Source organism: Sciurus vulgaris (assembly GCF_902686455.1).
Source record: "Sciurus vulgaris genome assembly, chromosome: 3".
Lineage (NCBI taxonomy): Eukaryota > Metazoa > Chordata > Mammalia > Rodentia > Sciuridae > Sciurus > Sciurus vulgaris.
In genome coordinates, this window is record NC_136463.1 from 154095716 (window position 1) to 154112504 (window position 16789).

A 16789-nucleotide genomic window follows, 5' to 3' on the forward strand; every position below is an offset into this window, starting at 1 on the left:
CCTCCTCTTCAATTTTTTTTTTTTTTGGAAGAGTTTGAGGAGGATTGATATTAGTTCTTTAAAAGTTTGATAGGATTCAGCAATGAAGAAGTTTGGTTCTTGGCTTTGTTTTGATGGGAGACTTTTTATGACTAATTCAATCTTTATAGTTATTATTGGTCTGTTTAGATGTTTCTGTTTCTTCATGATTCAGTTTTGGTAGATTATTTGTGTCTAGGAGTTTATTCATTTCTTGTAGAGTATCCAATTTGTTAGCATATAATTATTCACAGTAGTCTCATGATCCTTTGTATATCTGTGGTACTAGTCGTAATGCCTCCTCTTTCATTTCTGATTTCATTTAGTCTTCTCTTTTTTTCTTGTCTAGTTAAATTTTTTTCAATTTTGTTAATCTTTTCAAAAGTCAACTCTTAGTTTTGTTGATCTTCTGTATTGTTCTCCTAATCTCTAACTCACTTACTTCTGCTGTGATCACTGTTATTTCCTTCCTTCTGTTAACTTTGGCTAAGTTTGCTCTCCTTTTTCCACTTCCTTGAGGTGTGATGTTAAGGTTGTTTTTATTTGAAATTATTATTCTTTTCCGATGTAGACTTTTATTGCTATGACCTTTCCTCTTAGAACTGCTTTTTCTATATTACATGAGTTTGGTATATTCTATTTTCATTTTTCACTTGTCTCAAGATAGTTTTAAATTTCTCTTCTAATTTCTTCATTGACCTATTGGTTATTCAGGAACATGTTTAATTATTAGTGAATTCTCCACTGTTATTGATTTCTAGTTTCATACCATTGTGGCTGGAAAAGATACTTGATATAATTTCAATCTTTTTAAATCTGCAAAAGCTTGTTTGATACCCTAACATGTGCTCTGTCCTAGAGAATGTTCTGTGTGTGCTTGAGAAGAGCATGTGCTCTGTTGTTGTTGGCTGGCATGGTCTGTGCGTGTCTTTCATAACCTTTTGATCTGAGGTTTCCTTATTAATTTTCTGTCTGGATTATCTATCCATTGTTGAAAGAACGGTATTGAAGGCCCATACTATCATTATACTGCAATTTATTGCAATGTTTGTATCTTGACAATTTATTTTAGCTATAGTTGTGATTAATAGTTTTGTCCTTTTTTTTTTTAATTAGAGCTTTATGGTTACACATAGTAGTTGGGTTCATCTCGAAAAACTCACACATGTGTGGAAATCTAATTCAGTTCATGATCCCCCTATCCTTCCCCCTTCCATTCTCCTTCCTTTACTCTACTAGATTTCCTTTGCTCATCTATTAATTTGTATTTGATTAGTTCCTTATGTTATCCTATGCTTCCCTCCCTCTTTCCCTCATTTACTCTAGCTTCTCCATATAAGAGAAAACATTCAACCTTTGAGTTTCTGAGTTTGGCTAATTTCACTTAGCATGATATTCTCCATTTCTTAAGCCTTACACTAGGGATACATTTCCATACAAACCATCATTAAAGTTTGAGTGTGTTCTGAATGTGGCTCTGTATTACCTATACCATTGAGTTTTGTGTTTTTGTATGCTTTATGTTATTAATTAGCAGCTTGTTTCATTCTGAAGAACTCCCTTTAGCAACTTCTGTAAGGCAGGATCTAAATGGTGATAAATTTCCTTAACTTTTGTCTGAGAAAGTTTTTATTTCTTCATCATTTCTGAAAGACAACTTTGCTGGATTAAGTAGTTTTACTTGTTAGTGCTTTTGTTTTATTTTATTTTTTTATTTTTATTTTTATTTTTTTATTGTAAACAAATGGGATACATGTTGTTTCTCTGTTTGTACATGGCATAAAGGTATACCATTTGTGTAATCATAAATTTACATAGGGTAATGTTGTTTGATTCATTCTGTTATTTTTTCCCTTCCCCCCACCCCTCCCACCCCTCTTTTCCCTCTGTACAGTCCTTCGTTCCTCCATTCTTGCCCCCCTCCCTAACCCTAACTCTAACCCTAACACTAACCCCTTCCACCCCCCATTATGTGTCATCATCCACTTATTAGCGATATCATTTGTCCTTTGGTTTTTTTGAGATTGGCTTATCTCACTTAGCATGATATTCTCCAATTTCATCCATTTGCCTGCAAATGTCATAAATTTATCATTCTTTATGGCTGAGTAATATTCCATTGTATATATATACCACAGTTTCTTTATCCATTCATCAATTGAAGGACATCTAGGTTGGTTCCACAATCTGGCTATTGTGAATTGAGCAGCTGTGAACATTGATGTGGCTGTATCTCTGTAGTATGCAGATTTTAAGTCCTTTGGGTATAGGCCAAGGAGTGGGATAGCTGGGTCAAATGGTGGGTCCATTCCAAGTTTTCTAAGGAATCTCTACACTGCTTTCCAGAGTGGCTGCACTAATTTGCAGCCCACCAGCAACGTATGAGTGTACCTTTCTCCCCACATCCTCGCCAACACCTGTTGTTGCTCGTTTTCTTGATAATCGCCATTCTAATTGGGGTGAGATGGAATCTTAGGGTGGTTTTCATTTGCATTTCTCTTATTACTAGAGATGTTGAACATTTTTCCGTATGTTTGTTGATTGCTTGTAGATCTTCTTCTGTGAAGTGTCTATTCATTTCCTTAGCCCATTTGTCGATTGGATTATTTGCATTCTTGGTGTAGAGTTTTTTGAATTCTTTATAGATTCTGGAAATTAGTGCTCTATCTGAAGTATGATTGGCAAAGATTTTCTCCCACTCTGTAGGCTCTTTCTTTGCATTGCTGATAGTTTCCTTTGCTGAGAGAAAGCTTTTTAGTTTGAATCTATCCCAGTTATTGATTCTTGCTTTTATTTCTTGTGCTAATGGGAGTCCTGTTGAGGAAGTCTGGTCCTAAGCCGACATGTTGAAGATCTGGACCTACTTTTTCTTCTATAATCTGCAGGGTCTCTGGTCTGATTCCGAGGTCCTTAATCCATTTTGAGTTTAGTTTCGTGCATGGTGAGAGATATGGGTTTAGTTTCATTCTGTTGCATATGGATTTCCAATTCTCCCAGCACCATTTGTTGAAGAGGCTATCTTTTCTCCATTGCATATTTTTGGCACCTTTGTCTAGTATGAGAAAATTGTGTTTATTTGGGTTTGTGTCCGTGTCCTCTATTCTGTACCATTGATCTACCTTTCTATTTTGGTACCAATACCATGCCATTTTTGTTACTATTGCTTTGTAGTAGAGTTGAAGATCTGGTATTGCAATACCCCCTGTTTCACTCTTCCTGCTAAGGATTGCTTTAGCTATTCTGGGTTTCTTATTCTTCCAGATGAATTTCATAATTGCTTGCTCTGTTTCTGTAAGGTACATCATTGGAATTTTAATTGGAATTGCATTGAATCTGTATAGCACTTTAGGTAGTATGGCCATTTTGACAATATTAATTCTTCCTATCCAAGAACATGGGAGATCTTTCCATCTTCTAAGGTGTTCTTTAATTTCTTTATTTAGTGTTCTGTAGTTCTCATTGTAGAGGTCTTTCACCTCTTTTGTGAGATTGATTCCCAAGTATTTTATTTTTTTCAATGCTATTGTGAAAGGGGTAGTTTTCCTAATTTCTCTTTCTGAAGATTCATCACTTATGTATAAAAATGCATTGGATTTATGAGCATTGATCTTGTAACCTGCTACTTTACTGAATTCACTTATGAGTTCTAAGAGTTTTCTGGTGGAATTTCCAGGTTCCTCTAAATATATAATCATGTCATCAGCGAACAGGGATAGTTTGAGTTCCTCTTTTCCAATTCGTATCCCTTTATATTCTTTGGATTGTCTAATTGCTCTGACTAGAGTCAGATGTTGAATAGAAGTGGTGAAAGAGGGCAATCCTGCCTTGTTCCAGTTTTTAGGGGGAATGCTTTCAGTTTTTCACCATTAGAATGATATTGGCCATGGGCTTGGCATAGATGGCCTTTACAATGTTAAGGAATGTTCCCACTATTCCTATTTTTCTAGTGTGTTGAGCATGAAGGGATGCTGTATTTTATCAAATGCTTTTTTTCTGCATCTATTGAAATAATCATGTGATTCTTGACTTTAAGTCTATTGATACGGTGAATGACGTTTATTGATTTCCTGATGTTGAACCAACCTTGCAGTCCCTGGGATGAAACCCACTTGATCATGGTGCACTATCTTTTAATATGTTTTGTATGCGATTTGCTAAAATTTTGTTGAGAATTTTTGCGTCGATGTTCATTAGGATATTGGTCTGAAATTTTCTTTCCTTGATGAGTCTCTGTCTGGTTTAGGTATCAGTGTGATATTGGCTTCATAGAATGAGTTTGGGAGGGTTCCCTCCTCTTCTATTTTATGGAATACTTTGAGAAGCATTGGAATGAGTTCTTCTTTAAAGGTTTTGTAGAACTTGGCTGAGAACCCATCTGATCCCGGACTTTTCTTTGTTGGTAGGCTTTTGATGACTTCTTCTATTTCATTACTTGAAATTGGTCTATTTAAATTGTGTATGTCCTCCTCATTCAGTTTAGGCAATTCATATGTCTCTAGAAACCTGTTGATGTCTTCGAAATTTTCTATTTTGTTGGAGTACAGATTTTCAAAATAGCTTCTAATTATGTTCTGTATTCCAATCGTGTCTGTTGTGATATTTCCTTGTTCATTCCAAATTTTAGTGATTTGGGTTTTCTCTCGTCTTCTCTTTGTTAGTGTGGCTAAAGGTTTATCAATTTTTGTTTATTTTTTTGAAGAACCAACTATTTATTTTGTTAATTTTTTGTATTGTTTCTTTTGTTTCAATTTCGTTGATTTCAGCTCTGAGTTTAACTATTTCCTGTCTTCTACTACTTTTGGTGCTGGTCTGTTCTTTTTCTAGGGCTTTGAGCTGTAGTGTTAGGTCGTTTATTTTTCGAGTTTTACTTCTTTTATTAAATGCGCTCCATGAAATAAATTTCCCTGTAAGTACTGCTTTCATAGTGTCCCAGAGATTTTGATATGATGTTTCTTTGTTCTCATTTACCTCTAAGAATTTTTTAATTTCCTTCCTAATATCTTCTGTTATCCATTCATCATATAGTAGCATATGTTTAATCTCCAGATGTTGGAGTAGTTTTCTGTTTTTACTCTTTCATTTATTTCTAACTTCAATCCATTATGATCTGATAAAATACAAGGTAGTGGCTCTATCTTCTTGTATTTGCTAACAGTAGCTTTGTGGCATAATATATGGTCTGTTTTAGAGAAGGAATCCATGTGCTGCTGAGAAGAAGTGTATTCGCTCTTGGTTGGATGATATATTCTATAAATGTCTGTTAAGTCTAAATTATTGATTGTGTTATTGAGATCAGTGGTTTCCTTGTTCAATTTTTGTTTGGAAGATCTGTCCAGTGGTGAGAGAGGTGTGTTAAAATCACCTAGTATTATTGTGTTATGGTGTATTTGGTTTCTGAAATTGAGAAAGATTTGTTTGACATACATGGATGAGCCACTGTTTGGGGCATAGATGTTTATGATTGTTATATCTTGCTGATTTATGCTTCCCTTAAGCAGTATGAAAATGTCCTTCTTTATCCCTTCTGACTACTTTGGCTTGAAGTCCACATTATCGGAAATGAGGATGGATACTCCAGCTTTTTTGCTGAGTCCATGTGCATGGTATGTTTTTCCCCATCCTTTCACCTTTAGTCTATGGGTATCTTTTTCTATGAGGTGAGTCTCTTGCAGGCAACATATTGTTGGATCTTTCTTTTTAATGCAATCTGCCAGTCTATGTCTTCTGATTGATGAATTCAGGCCATTAACATTCAGGGTTATTATTGTGATATGATTTGTATTCCGGTCATTTGGTTCATTTTTAAAACTTTATTTATTTATTTATTTGACACGACTTGGTTCCTCCTTTATTTGACAATTCCTTTAGGATAATTCCTCCCTTTGCTGATTTGCTTCTTTGTTTTTCATCTCTTCCTCATGGAATATTTTGCTGAGAATGTTCTGTAATGCTGGCTTTCTTTTTGTAAATTCTTTTAGCTTTTGTTTATCATGGAAGGATTTTTTTTCATCGTCAAATCTGAAAGTAAGTTTTGCTGGGTATAAGATTCTTGGTTGGCATCCATTTTCTTTCAGGGCTTGAAAAATGTTGTTCCAGGCCCTTCTAGCTTTTAGGGTCTGGATTGAAAAATCTACTGATATCCATATTGGTTCTTTTCTCTCACAGCCTTTAAAATTCTGTCTTTATTTTGTATGTTAGGTATTTTCATTATAATGTGCCTTGGTGTGGGTCTGTTGTAATTTTGCATATTTGGAGTCCTATAGGCCTCTTGAACTTGATTTTCCATTTCATTCTGCAGATTTGGGAAATTTTCTGATATTATTTCCTTGAATAGATTGTTCATTCCTTTGGTTTGTTTCTCTAAGCCTTCCTCAATCCCAATAATTCTTAAATTTGGCCTTTTCATGATATCCCATAATTCTTGTAGATTCTGTTCATGATTTCTTACCATCTTTTCTGTTTGTTCAACTTTGTTTTCAAGATTAAATATTTTGTCTCAATATCTGAGGTTCTGTCTTCCAGGTGTTCTATCCTATTGTCATGCTTTCTATGGAGTTTTTAACTTGGTTTATTGTTTCCTTCATTTGAAGGATTTCTGTTTGTTTTTTTTTTCAATATCTCTAACTCTTTATTGAAATGATATTTTGCTTCCTGTATTTGCTCTTTTAACTGTCTATTGGTGCGATCATTCAATACCTGCATTTGCTCTTTCATCTCATTATTCAGTGCCTGCATTTGCTCTTTCATCTCATCATTTGCTTCCCTGATCATTTTAATTATGTATCTTCTGAACTCCTTTTTTGTCATTTCTTCTGCCATGCTATCATTGGGTTTTATTAATGTAACATCTAGATTTGTTTGGGGCATTTTCTTCCCTTGTTTTCTCATGTTGTTCAGGTATCAGTGGACCGCTGAGATATTGCAGATTTCCTCTATTGACTTACAATGTCCTTGAAGATTTCTAGTATATCCCCTCTTAGCCTTCAGTAGGCTGAAGTGTTGGAGGAAGTTGATAATGCGGTGCTCCACAAGGAAGCTGCCTCTCTAGAGGTGGTGGCCTTCAGGTGGGGTATATTCCATGCTAGTGGGCAGAGGTGCCTCCACTTGTTGACCAATGGTCATCCAAAGGGGAACTAGGCTGCGGGCTGAGGCAAGGCCTCTTTGGGCCTGTGTCTCTGGTTTTACCGTCCTTGTGGGAAAACCTCACCCAGCAGGGATGACTCACCCGGTAGGGAGGTCTCGCTGGTCAGTTCCCCTCCTAGAGGTTCCCCTCAATCTACAACTACCACCTGGGCTGGGGTGCCTTCCTCTGCAATGTTCCCAGGGGTCCGGACCTACCTTCTGGGCCTGGGAGCCTCACCCTTCGCAGATGAGTCTCCTTAGGCTGCCTCTCCTCAGAGAATCTGCCTGCAGTCCTGGAACCTTCACTCTGCCCCTAAGCATGTCTCTGTGCGGCTCTTCCACCAAGAAGCATCCTAGGTCCTGGGACCCCTCTCTGCACCTAATCGCCTGGCTATGTGGCCCCTCCTCTGAGGAGCCACATACAGTCACTCCGAGTCCCAGCGACCCGCCGCACACCTCTTCCTCCAGATAGCGGCCCAGTGTTCCAGTGTGGTTACTAGGAGTCCAAGCAACTCACTGCGTGCCTCCTCCTCCCGCCAACCGTCCGTAGCCCTAGGCAGTCACTCCAAGTCCAAGTGACCTGCCCCGTTCCTCCTCCTCCTCCGTGTAGCCCCCGGGTGTTCAGGAGTGGTTGCTCTGAGTCCAAGGGACCCGCTGCACACCTCCTCCAGGCAGCTGCCTGGAGCTCTGGTGCGACCACTCTGAGACCAAGTGACCCACTGCGCTCCTCCTCCGGGCAGCCCCCCGGTGTTCAGGAGTGGTCGCTTTGAGTTCAAACAAGTCACCACTCGCCTCCTCCTCTGAGCAGCCGCCCAGAGCTCTGGTGCAGTCACTCAGAGTCCAAGCAACCCGCCGTGCTCCTCCTCCTCCTCCTCCTCCTCCGGGCAGGCCCTGGCATTCAGGAGCGGTCACTCTGAGTGCAAACAAGCTCGCCGCGCAGCTCCTCCTCTGGCAACCGCCTGTAGCTCTGGTGCAGTCACTCCGAGTCCAAGTGACCTGCCGCGCTCCTCCTCCTCCTCCTCCTCCAGGCAGGCCCCGGTGTTCAGGAATGGTCGCTCTGAGTCCAAACAGCTTTCCGCGCAGCTTCTCCTCTGGGCAGCCACCCAGAGCCGCAGTGGTTGCTCTGAGTCCAAGCACTGAGCTGAGCAGCCTCCTCTACGATGCTCCCATTTGTTTGAGTTCACTGCTCCAGGGGGGGAGGGGTGTCTCGCCGGCAGCTCTACTTCACAAAGTTCCCTGCGTTCCGGGACTACCGCCCCATCCGGGATGTCTCCCCAATGGGAGAGACTCACCCGGCTGCTTTGAGTTGGTCCCAAGTCTCTCAATATCTCCTCTTTTGAATCCTGAGTCCTGGAGCAACATGAAATGCAGCCACCCTCTAGTCTGCTATCTTGAAACCTCTGTTAGTGCTTTTAAATAAAAGCACTATTTTATTAGTGCTTTATTAGGCCACTCTCTCCTGGCCTACTCGGTTTCTATTGAGAAATCTGCTAGTAGTTGGATTGGAACTTCCTTGTGTATGATACGTTTATTGTCTCTTGCTGCTCTCAGAAGCTTTTCCTTGTCTTTGATGTTTGATAGTTCAATTATCATGTGTTTTGGTATACTCCACTTTGGGTTGTATTTGATCGAGGTTGATTGACAGGAGGTACATGCGAATTTTGTACTTTCCCCTTGATTTTGTGAAAAACCTAAAACTTCTCTTAAAAAGTACCTAATAAATAAAAGGCTATGTGTGACTCAACTAGGAGTGCTCTCTCCACCAGGATGGTTGAGGCTGCTTTGGGACTTAGCAGGTAACCTGGAAGGGGATTTTGGGGTTCTCCTCACTCCCACAGACAACACACCTCCTTTTCATTTACCCTTGATTTGTCAATTTCTCCTCTTATCCCTTCTTGCTACTTTTCCCAGGCCCCAACTAGCAGCCAGGAAGAGCAGAGATAAGAGAAGGTGGGAAAAAGGAGGAAGAGGAGGAGGAGGAGAATGTGCTGAGAACAGTTGTTCACAGAAGTTTTATGTAGTCTCAGAGGACAAAATGGCTCTTTTTAACAACTAACAAAAAGAAAAATTATAATCGAAATGAAAAAATGGATGGTGAAATGTAAGAGCAGGCATGATTTTTCTGTGCTTCATTTTAGTGGTCTCAAATCAGGCCATCCTGCTCTCCAAAGACTCATGCCTCACTTGTCTCACTGGCCTCCCATCTCTGACTCCACCTGGCACCACCTCAAGTCCCAGGGAACTGAAATTCTATAGAAGTGCAGAAGACTCAGGCCTTTAGCATGCAGGGCTCATGCCAGAAAACTTACCTGTTCTTGTTTTCAAAGTTCTGTTTCATCTCAGCACAGCGAAGTTCCATTTCATTGGAGAGCTGGAAATGAAGCCAGTATTAACAACACTGGGTTGGAAACCTCTGCCCCACTCTGATTTCCATATTCTGAGAAGTCTCCCAAATCATAGGGAATGCCTCCCATCCCTGACCTCTCCTGTTTGTGTTCTGCAGTGTCAGAGAACATGTTATTATCTATGGAATGAAACAATTCTTGCCTTACTCTTTGTTGTTTTGTACTTAATCAGTTCATCATGTTGGTGCAAGGAGACCATCTCTTTCACTAACTGATTTTTGTGGATTGGTCTGGTCTCCTCTGCTAGACTGCCATTTCTTTGTAAGACTGTTGCCTTTGGAATTTTGGATACATAACTCAATTGAGGGATCATTTATGAAGCAAAGGACTTGGCCCAAAGAGCCAAAGAGAACCAGCACTCAGATGTTGACTTTAAGGAACTTAAGGCTCAGTGTTATCCAGTCCTATTGACAGCATGGTGGGATTCTAGCAGACGGGATTTGCTTACATTTAGGTGACTCCATTCTAACACATCAGATCCTCTGGTCAGTGTCCCAACTGTCAGCCAAGACAAGGCTTATCCATGTTGCTCTTTGACTAGTGGTGAGGTGCCAGAGACCGCCTGGTATAAGCAAGGGGTCAGCTCCAGGTGGTGACTGGCACAGTGGCAGCCAGCACTCCTCTTCCACAAGATCACATCACAAATTAGAATGTTCTCAAGTGAAAGTATTTTCAAGCACACAATCTAGGTCCCTCCATGGAAATAGTCTCTGCATGTTCATCTTCGCAGAGACTGTGCTCGTAAGTCAAAATGTGCATTTTGCCCAACAACCCACCACTGTTGAGCTGTGACCTTCTACAAATGATAAAACTTCCCTGAGCTCCAATGTTCTTTCTGTAGAAAGATACATCAACCCGGCAGAGTTTTCAGATAAATAAGATAACGAATCAGTAGTGGAGGAGGTCTCCTAAGTTGGGTTCCTGTAGGATTTGGACATACCTAGGAGGTACCAGAGGGTGAGAGGCTCCCTGCTGGGAGGCAGCATATCACAAATTGGTGTTAACAACACTGGGGATGATGTTTTTGAGCATAGTTCTGTTCTATTATTCCAGCCCAGACCAACAGGCCTATCTACTTGAGGTGGGGAAAAAGAGACCATGAGGTAATAGGTAGTAAAATCTAAAGAAGTATCCCTTGTGCAGCCCAGGAAGCACATAGAAATGATTTCACATAGAAATGATTCTGGGGCTGGGGCTGTGGCTCTGTGGTAGAGCACTCGCCTAGCACACGTGAGGCCTTCGGTTCGATCCTTAGTACCACATAAAAATAAGATAAAGGTATTATGCCCAATTACTACTAAAATAAAATATTTTTAAAAAAGAAGAAATGATTCTGAAAAGTAGCCTTTAACAGCTTAACAGCAACAGAGTGGGCACTGAAGGCCTCCAGGAAGATTTGAGCAACACTGGAAGTTTCCTCCAAACTGATGAAATTAGTAAGAGCCTCAACCTCTGAAGCTGATCTCACCACAAAGGCCAGATGGGGAGTGACCAGTGCCCCCTAGTGTGGACAGGAGCTTCACTGCACACCTGGAAGTTACCTGGAGAACTCCCAGAAATGAGCATGTTAGGCCTTGAGCTCATGGATGAAGATGGAGTCAGAGAAATACTTTCAGGTATATTTCATGGTCCTATCCTCAGAGTTCTATCATCTGGGCAACATGGCCCACAGGAATCAAGTGCTTGGCATCTTGCCTGGCATGTAGGTGATCTGAAATAGTGTTACTCTACCCAGAAAGATGTTGGTTAGTGCCAGGATCACTCACCAATTTCTGGGCAGCCTGGTGGTCTCTGTTCATTTGTTCTATTAATGCTGTCAGCTCTGAGATCTGCTCTTCAAGGTTACTAATGGTATTGGTCCTGTGGGACAAGTAATTCTTCCATCACTTACAGAACTTATCATTCATAACAGGCCAGTCAGGCCCCTGGGATGACTAGGGTCAGGTTGTTTCGGTATTAGCTCCACCATTATGAGGTGGGGGTGACAAGATGGAGGGGTGCTCTTGGAGAAGGTTTGTGGCAGTCGGGTGGTTGAACATCAGATCTAGCCTTTTGGGTGACCTGGGCAGAAGTGAGCAGGGTGGTTTGGTACCCTACTGAGTAGAGGAGAAATAGGAATATATGAGACATTGATTAGGGTTTGACCTTGTCTTGATAGCTGAAATGGAGCAGAGTAAAGTTCAGAGGGTTAGGAAAATAGAAGGTGATGTTGATTGTGAATCATACATAAGAAATGGGCTGGAAATAGGGCTGAGAGGATTTAAGATAGTGACTTTCAGAATAGATAATGATTTACTTTGTTTGTGATGATTTAGCGATCATTCAGTAATATCTGGTTGAGCCAGAGTAGACAGGGCAGCAGGTAATGCTATGTTCAGTGAAACTGAAAGGAGTTCCCTTGGCCAAAAATCCTCCAAGTCTAACTGGGCATGGAGAGAATGTGAGGTAAGGAAGCAAGACAGAGGATATTGGGGAGGGCAACAGGATCTGAGAAAGTTGAACCATAGGGAACCCTTGTCCTTTGAACATGAGCTTCAGTATAAGCAATATGCAGAGAATTTTACCAGGGAATGAAACAAGCATGTTTTATTATGCCACAACTGGTAACAATTTTCTGAGGAGACCATGAGGTGGCTGTGGGTGACGATGGGTACATGATCCATTCTCTTCCTGATGAGGGAAGCATAGCTTGACCCTCAACCCAAATCCCTTCTAACCCAAATAATGGTTTGGTTGTCCTTTCTACACACCAACAGATGGGTAAGCGACTGTGTGTGCATGTATGTTTTCTGTTATTGTTTTTGGCCTTTTAGATTTCTGTCTTGAAAAATAATTCTGACAGGAGGCTAAAGCCTGAAGGAAGAGATGCTCAGAGAGTCGTTCAGTAGTGCTGGTAAGAAGTAAGATCCCTGAACTGGAGTAGGGGAGTGAGGAAGAAGAAAGGAATGAGAGATTGAGGAGGTAGAATTAAAAGGTGTGGGGATGTACTTGGTGTGGCATTGGAGGCTAGGTAGTGGGTGGGCTTCAGTGACAAAAGATGACTGTGCTCAGTGGAATGGAGCTGGGAACTTTCCACAATTGAGTGGTATTTTTAGACTATTTATAATAAAAGAAGAAGTGCATACTTGAGTCTCCCAGGAACTGACTTTACTGCTAATTTACACACTCTAAATCCAGTCTCATTTATGAATATTTCACCTGTTTCTCAGCCCCAGGAACAATTGCTCTCCTTAGTATGAATCATACTACCTCTGTCTTCATCCTGTCCTTTGAATCCACTCATAGATGGGGGTAGAGCAAAGCAAGAAGGGTGTGGAGAGGGCAGTACTGAGAAACAGGGGGCAGGAGAGAGGTGAACTTGCAACACCTTCAGATGGGGGCCCAGAGTGGGGGCCAAGTATGTCAGAGGCTTGTCCTCGAGGGCTGGAGGGAATAGCCCAGAGGAGCTGGACGCTGGTCCTAAGACATTACCTGGACATGTTGAGATTGTCCATCATCTCAGATTCCAGCTGCTTTTTCCTACCAAACATCTCATCCCCCAAGGTGACAGAAATCTGCTCCCGATTCCGAGCAAGTTGATAGCCAGGTGACACATTGATCACTTCCTGGTCACAGAAGGGGAAGGTAAAGTAAAATTGTAGACCTGGAGTCCTGAGAGTCCTCCAAATCTTCTACCATTATCTTATTTGCATCTTAAACATAGAGTCATGAGATGGGATTCCAGGGCCCACGTACCTTTTGCATCCTCCCCTAGTTACCATCCACCCTCAGATCTATGAGATCTAATCCCGTGCTCCTGGATGTCTCTAGAGACCACTGCAGTTCAATGATGCCAAACTGAACCACAGATGCCCCACTCCACACGCTCTGCACTGTAGTCCTGCTCCTGCTCTGGAGATGGTGGCTAGAGCCATTGTGGAAACCGCTCAGGTTTTAGAATTGGACAGGTCTAAATACAAATCTTATCCCTGCCACCAATCTCTAGTTATTTAACATCTCTGTGTCTCAGTTTCCTCATCTCAAAAATGGGGATAATAATTCTTCCTCAAAGGGCTTTTGTAAGGAAAAACAAAATAACATGAGGAAATGACTAGCATGATTGCAAAAGCAAAACAGAGCAAAAGTGCCAGTATCTTCTTCCCACACTAGATGCTAAATCAGAATCTTGGCAGAGCCACCAGCTGGTGTGGACCTGAATGAGATCGTTGCTTCTGGAGCTACTGCCTGACCTTGAGGCCCCTCACCATTATCCCCTAGAGCATCTCCACCTTGCCCTTACACCTGCCTGGACATCACCCAAGGCCATAGACATCTTGCTCTTGGGCTCTTATAATACCCTCCCAGCTGGCCTCTCTGCCTTCAGAATCACTTCCCTAAGTTCATCATCCTCTCCTCCTGGAAGGGCGATTATGTTTCTGTTTGTTTTACTTCCTGGTCATTAAGGAGCGCATGGTTCTTGTGGGGTGTGTGGGGGGAGGAAGCAAAGTGGAAAATAGCAAAAAGTTCCCATAATATCCCATCAGAGGGCATACTTTTCTAAAATGTAATTCTTACCTGGTCCTCTGCCTTGGAAAGACCCATCAAGACTCCTGTGCTGCACAGGGATTGGACTCACACTCCAAGGCAGGTGTCAAGAGCCTTTGGGTTTGGTCCTCACCTCTTTCCCCAGCATTCACTGCTGCTCCCTTCAGGTGTCCTGACAGCCCCTGCCATGGGATTTGTGGCTTCCCAGGCACATGCAGAGGCTTCTGCACCTGGGCACAAGCTGCACCCTAGCCTGCATTTGCCACCACTGTCGGCTTTCCTGGGACTCTCCCCTTGCCCTGCATGAGGCAGTGGAGAGTGGCACGCAAAGCCTGAACTGGGGCACTTGTGATTCTGCCACTTATCTGCCTCATACACTGTGCAGTGGTAACAGCACCTTCTGGGATCATCGCCAAGATTTGGGGAGATGAGTGTGTGTAAAGGCCCGTGCCTACTGTGAAGCTGTTAGATCAATGTCCTCCAACACCGTCCCATTTGTACTCACATAAGGTGACTTACTGCTCTCCTCCTGCTTTCCTACACTGATTTTCACTCTGCAAGAGAAAGAAGTGCTCAGAAGACAACCAGAACAAAGGCAAGCCCAAAGTTGAGGAGCTGTACCTCATGCCACTATCATCTGACCCCTCTTCTCTAAGCTCTAACTTTTAGGGTGGCTGGGTGTTATGGTGTCCCCCAGAAGCTCATGTGTGACATAATGCAAGAAGGTCTGGAGGAGAAATGATCGGGTTGCAAGAGTCTGACCCTAGCTAGTGAGTTAATCTCTGATAGGATTAACTGAGTGGTAACTGGAGGCAGGTGGGGTATGGCTGGAGGAGGTGGTTCATTGGGGGCATGGCTGTGGGGTATCTATAGATTTGTGTTTGCAGAGTGAAGTCTCTCTGCTTCCTGATCACCATGTGAGCTGCTTCTCTCTGCCACACTCTCCCACCATGATGTCCTACTTCATCTGAAGCCCTGAAGTATGGACGGCCTTCTATGGACTAAGACCTCTGAAACTACGAGCCCTCAAATACACTTTTCCTCCTGTATCGTTGATCTGGTCAGAACCTGTGGTCAGAGCAGTGAAAAAGCTGACGAAAACCTCTGATGCAGGGTCTCAGGGGCTGAAGTCTGAATGGGTCTTAATGGGCTAAAATCATAGTACAGAAGACTATAGAGTTTACACATAGGGCCTGAAGTTTTAGGAGAAATCACAGTGGATTCTGGCAATTCTCTGATATCCCTGGCAGCAAATTAATTCAAGTCAGGCAGGTCTGGGCAAGTTGGGAATTATTTCATTCACATGCCTAAAACCATTCCTGCCTCACGGATCCCAAAATACTTACTTTGGGGCATCGGCAGGTTTTGCTGATTGTTGGGATTTGAGGTAATTCTGTTCTTTTGCAGCTGGTAGAAGAGGTGTTAACCTAAAAGTGAAAAAAAGGTAACTGAAAAGAACAAAGGAAATTCAAAAACCTGTTTTAATGCTCCCCATTATTGGAATAATGACCCCAAATTGGAATATATGGTTTGACGACTGTTATTGTGAAGGTCTGAGGCCTTTAAGACCTCAGGCCCAAGGCCCTCACACTTGTCCATTGTCCCAGGGAATCTCCAGGTTAGCAGCACAGCTTGTCCCCAGTTGCCAAAGCTCTTGTCCCACAGGGAGGAGACTGCTGCCACCAAAGATTCTCAGTTGGAAGCTGCACTTTCCCTGTTGCATTGGTGCCCAGACCTCATTAAAACAACACTGAGCTCAGGCATGACTTGTGAGATCAGCATGCAGCCCGCAGCCTGGCAGAGAAGGCTGTGTGAAGCTAGGCTTTCTGGCCCATTGGGATTTTGCTGCCAAGCTTACTATTTTTTGAAAACTTGTGGGACAAAGAAACCTGTAAATGAAAACCAAGCCCCCTATACCTACCCCATCCCAGATAATCCTTACTTGCACCTTCTGGTAGGGGCCTTGTTTGGTGGCTGATGGGTCTTGATTAGCTTCCGTGGTCCCAAGTTCCAGGGGTCCCAGCAAGTGCAGTAGATGAGAGGGTTGGGGTACATGGCCCCAGGTCAGGAGCAGTCTTGGCTGCTAGATCTTTCAGAAGGTTTTTGCTGAAATGAGAAAACAATAGCAGAAAGTTACATCACTTAGAATCAAAGCAAAAATAGAGACAATCTGGGAAGGACTTAGCGAAGGCCCAAAGAATTATGGTAGATGGATTCCAAAAGCTGCTGATCTGGTGTCAGATCTTGATGGTAGAATAACACTCCCTTCTTACTGTCCAATAGACTTGACTTGAAAGCAATTTAAAATTTTCCATAACTGAGTTCTTACTGCGATCCAGGTACACAATAAGTGCTCACTTTTGCTATCTCAAGTTTACAGATGAGGTTATTCAGAGAGGTCAGAGAGGAAGCAAGTTGCAGAGTTGGGAACAAATAGAAGTCTCCCAGATTCCTAAGCTCCTGCTTCCCTCAGGTCACCCTGACTTTCACTGATGTGAAGAGAAATTCCCACTGCAGGACCTACACAGAACTTTCTGGAAAATTAGTTGTCAATCAAACTGCTATACAATCTCTCCTGGTCACCTGCCTGAATTAGGGTGAAAAATCCTCTTCCTGACTCCATAAAAGACAAACCCCTTTCATGAGAGGCCTGCATTCAAGACAATTCTCAGATAGGCATGAAGGTTTAACCACTCTTATTTATCTTCATTATTTCTCAG

General features: G+C 42.2%; 1 protein-coding gene across 2 annotated transcripts in view; it reads right to left on the reverse strand.

Annotated features, from left to right (window-relative positions):
• FLACC1 (flagellum associated containing coiled-coil domains 1) overlaps positions 1 to 16144 on the reverse strand; it is a 32977-nt gene extending 16833 nt beyond the window's left edge. For both annotated transcript variants that reach the window (XM_079130687.1, XM_079130686.1), the window contains exons 1-6: positions 16012 to 16144; positions 15416 to 15496; positions 14575 to 14623; positions 13017 to 13150; positions 11312 to 11405; positions 9450 to 9511 (exon numbers count right to left, since the gene is read on the reverse strand). In XM_079130687.1, coding sequence (XP_078986813.1) covers positions 9450 to 9511; positions 11312 to 11405; positions 13017 to 13150; positions 14575 to 14623; positions 15416 to 15496; positions 16012 to 16124 — 533 coding nt within the window. In that variant the 5' untranslated portion in view covers positions 16125 to 16144. The remainder of the gene's footprint in view (positions 1 to 9449; positions 9512 to 11311; positions 11406 to 13016; positions 13151 to 14574; positions 14624 to 15415; positions 15497 to 16011) is intronic.
• Positions 16145 to 16789: the final 645 nt, after the last annotated feature.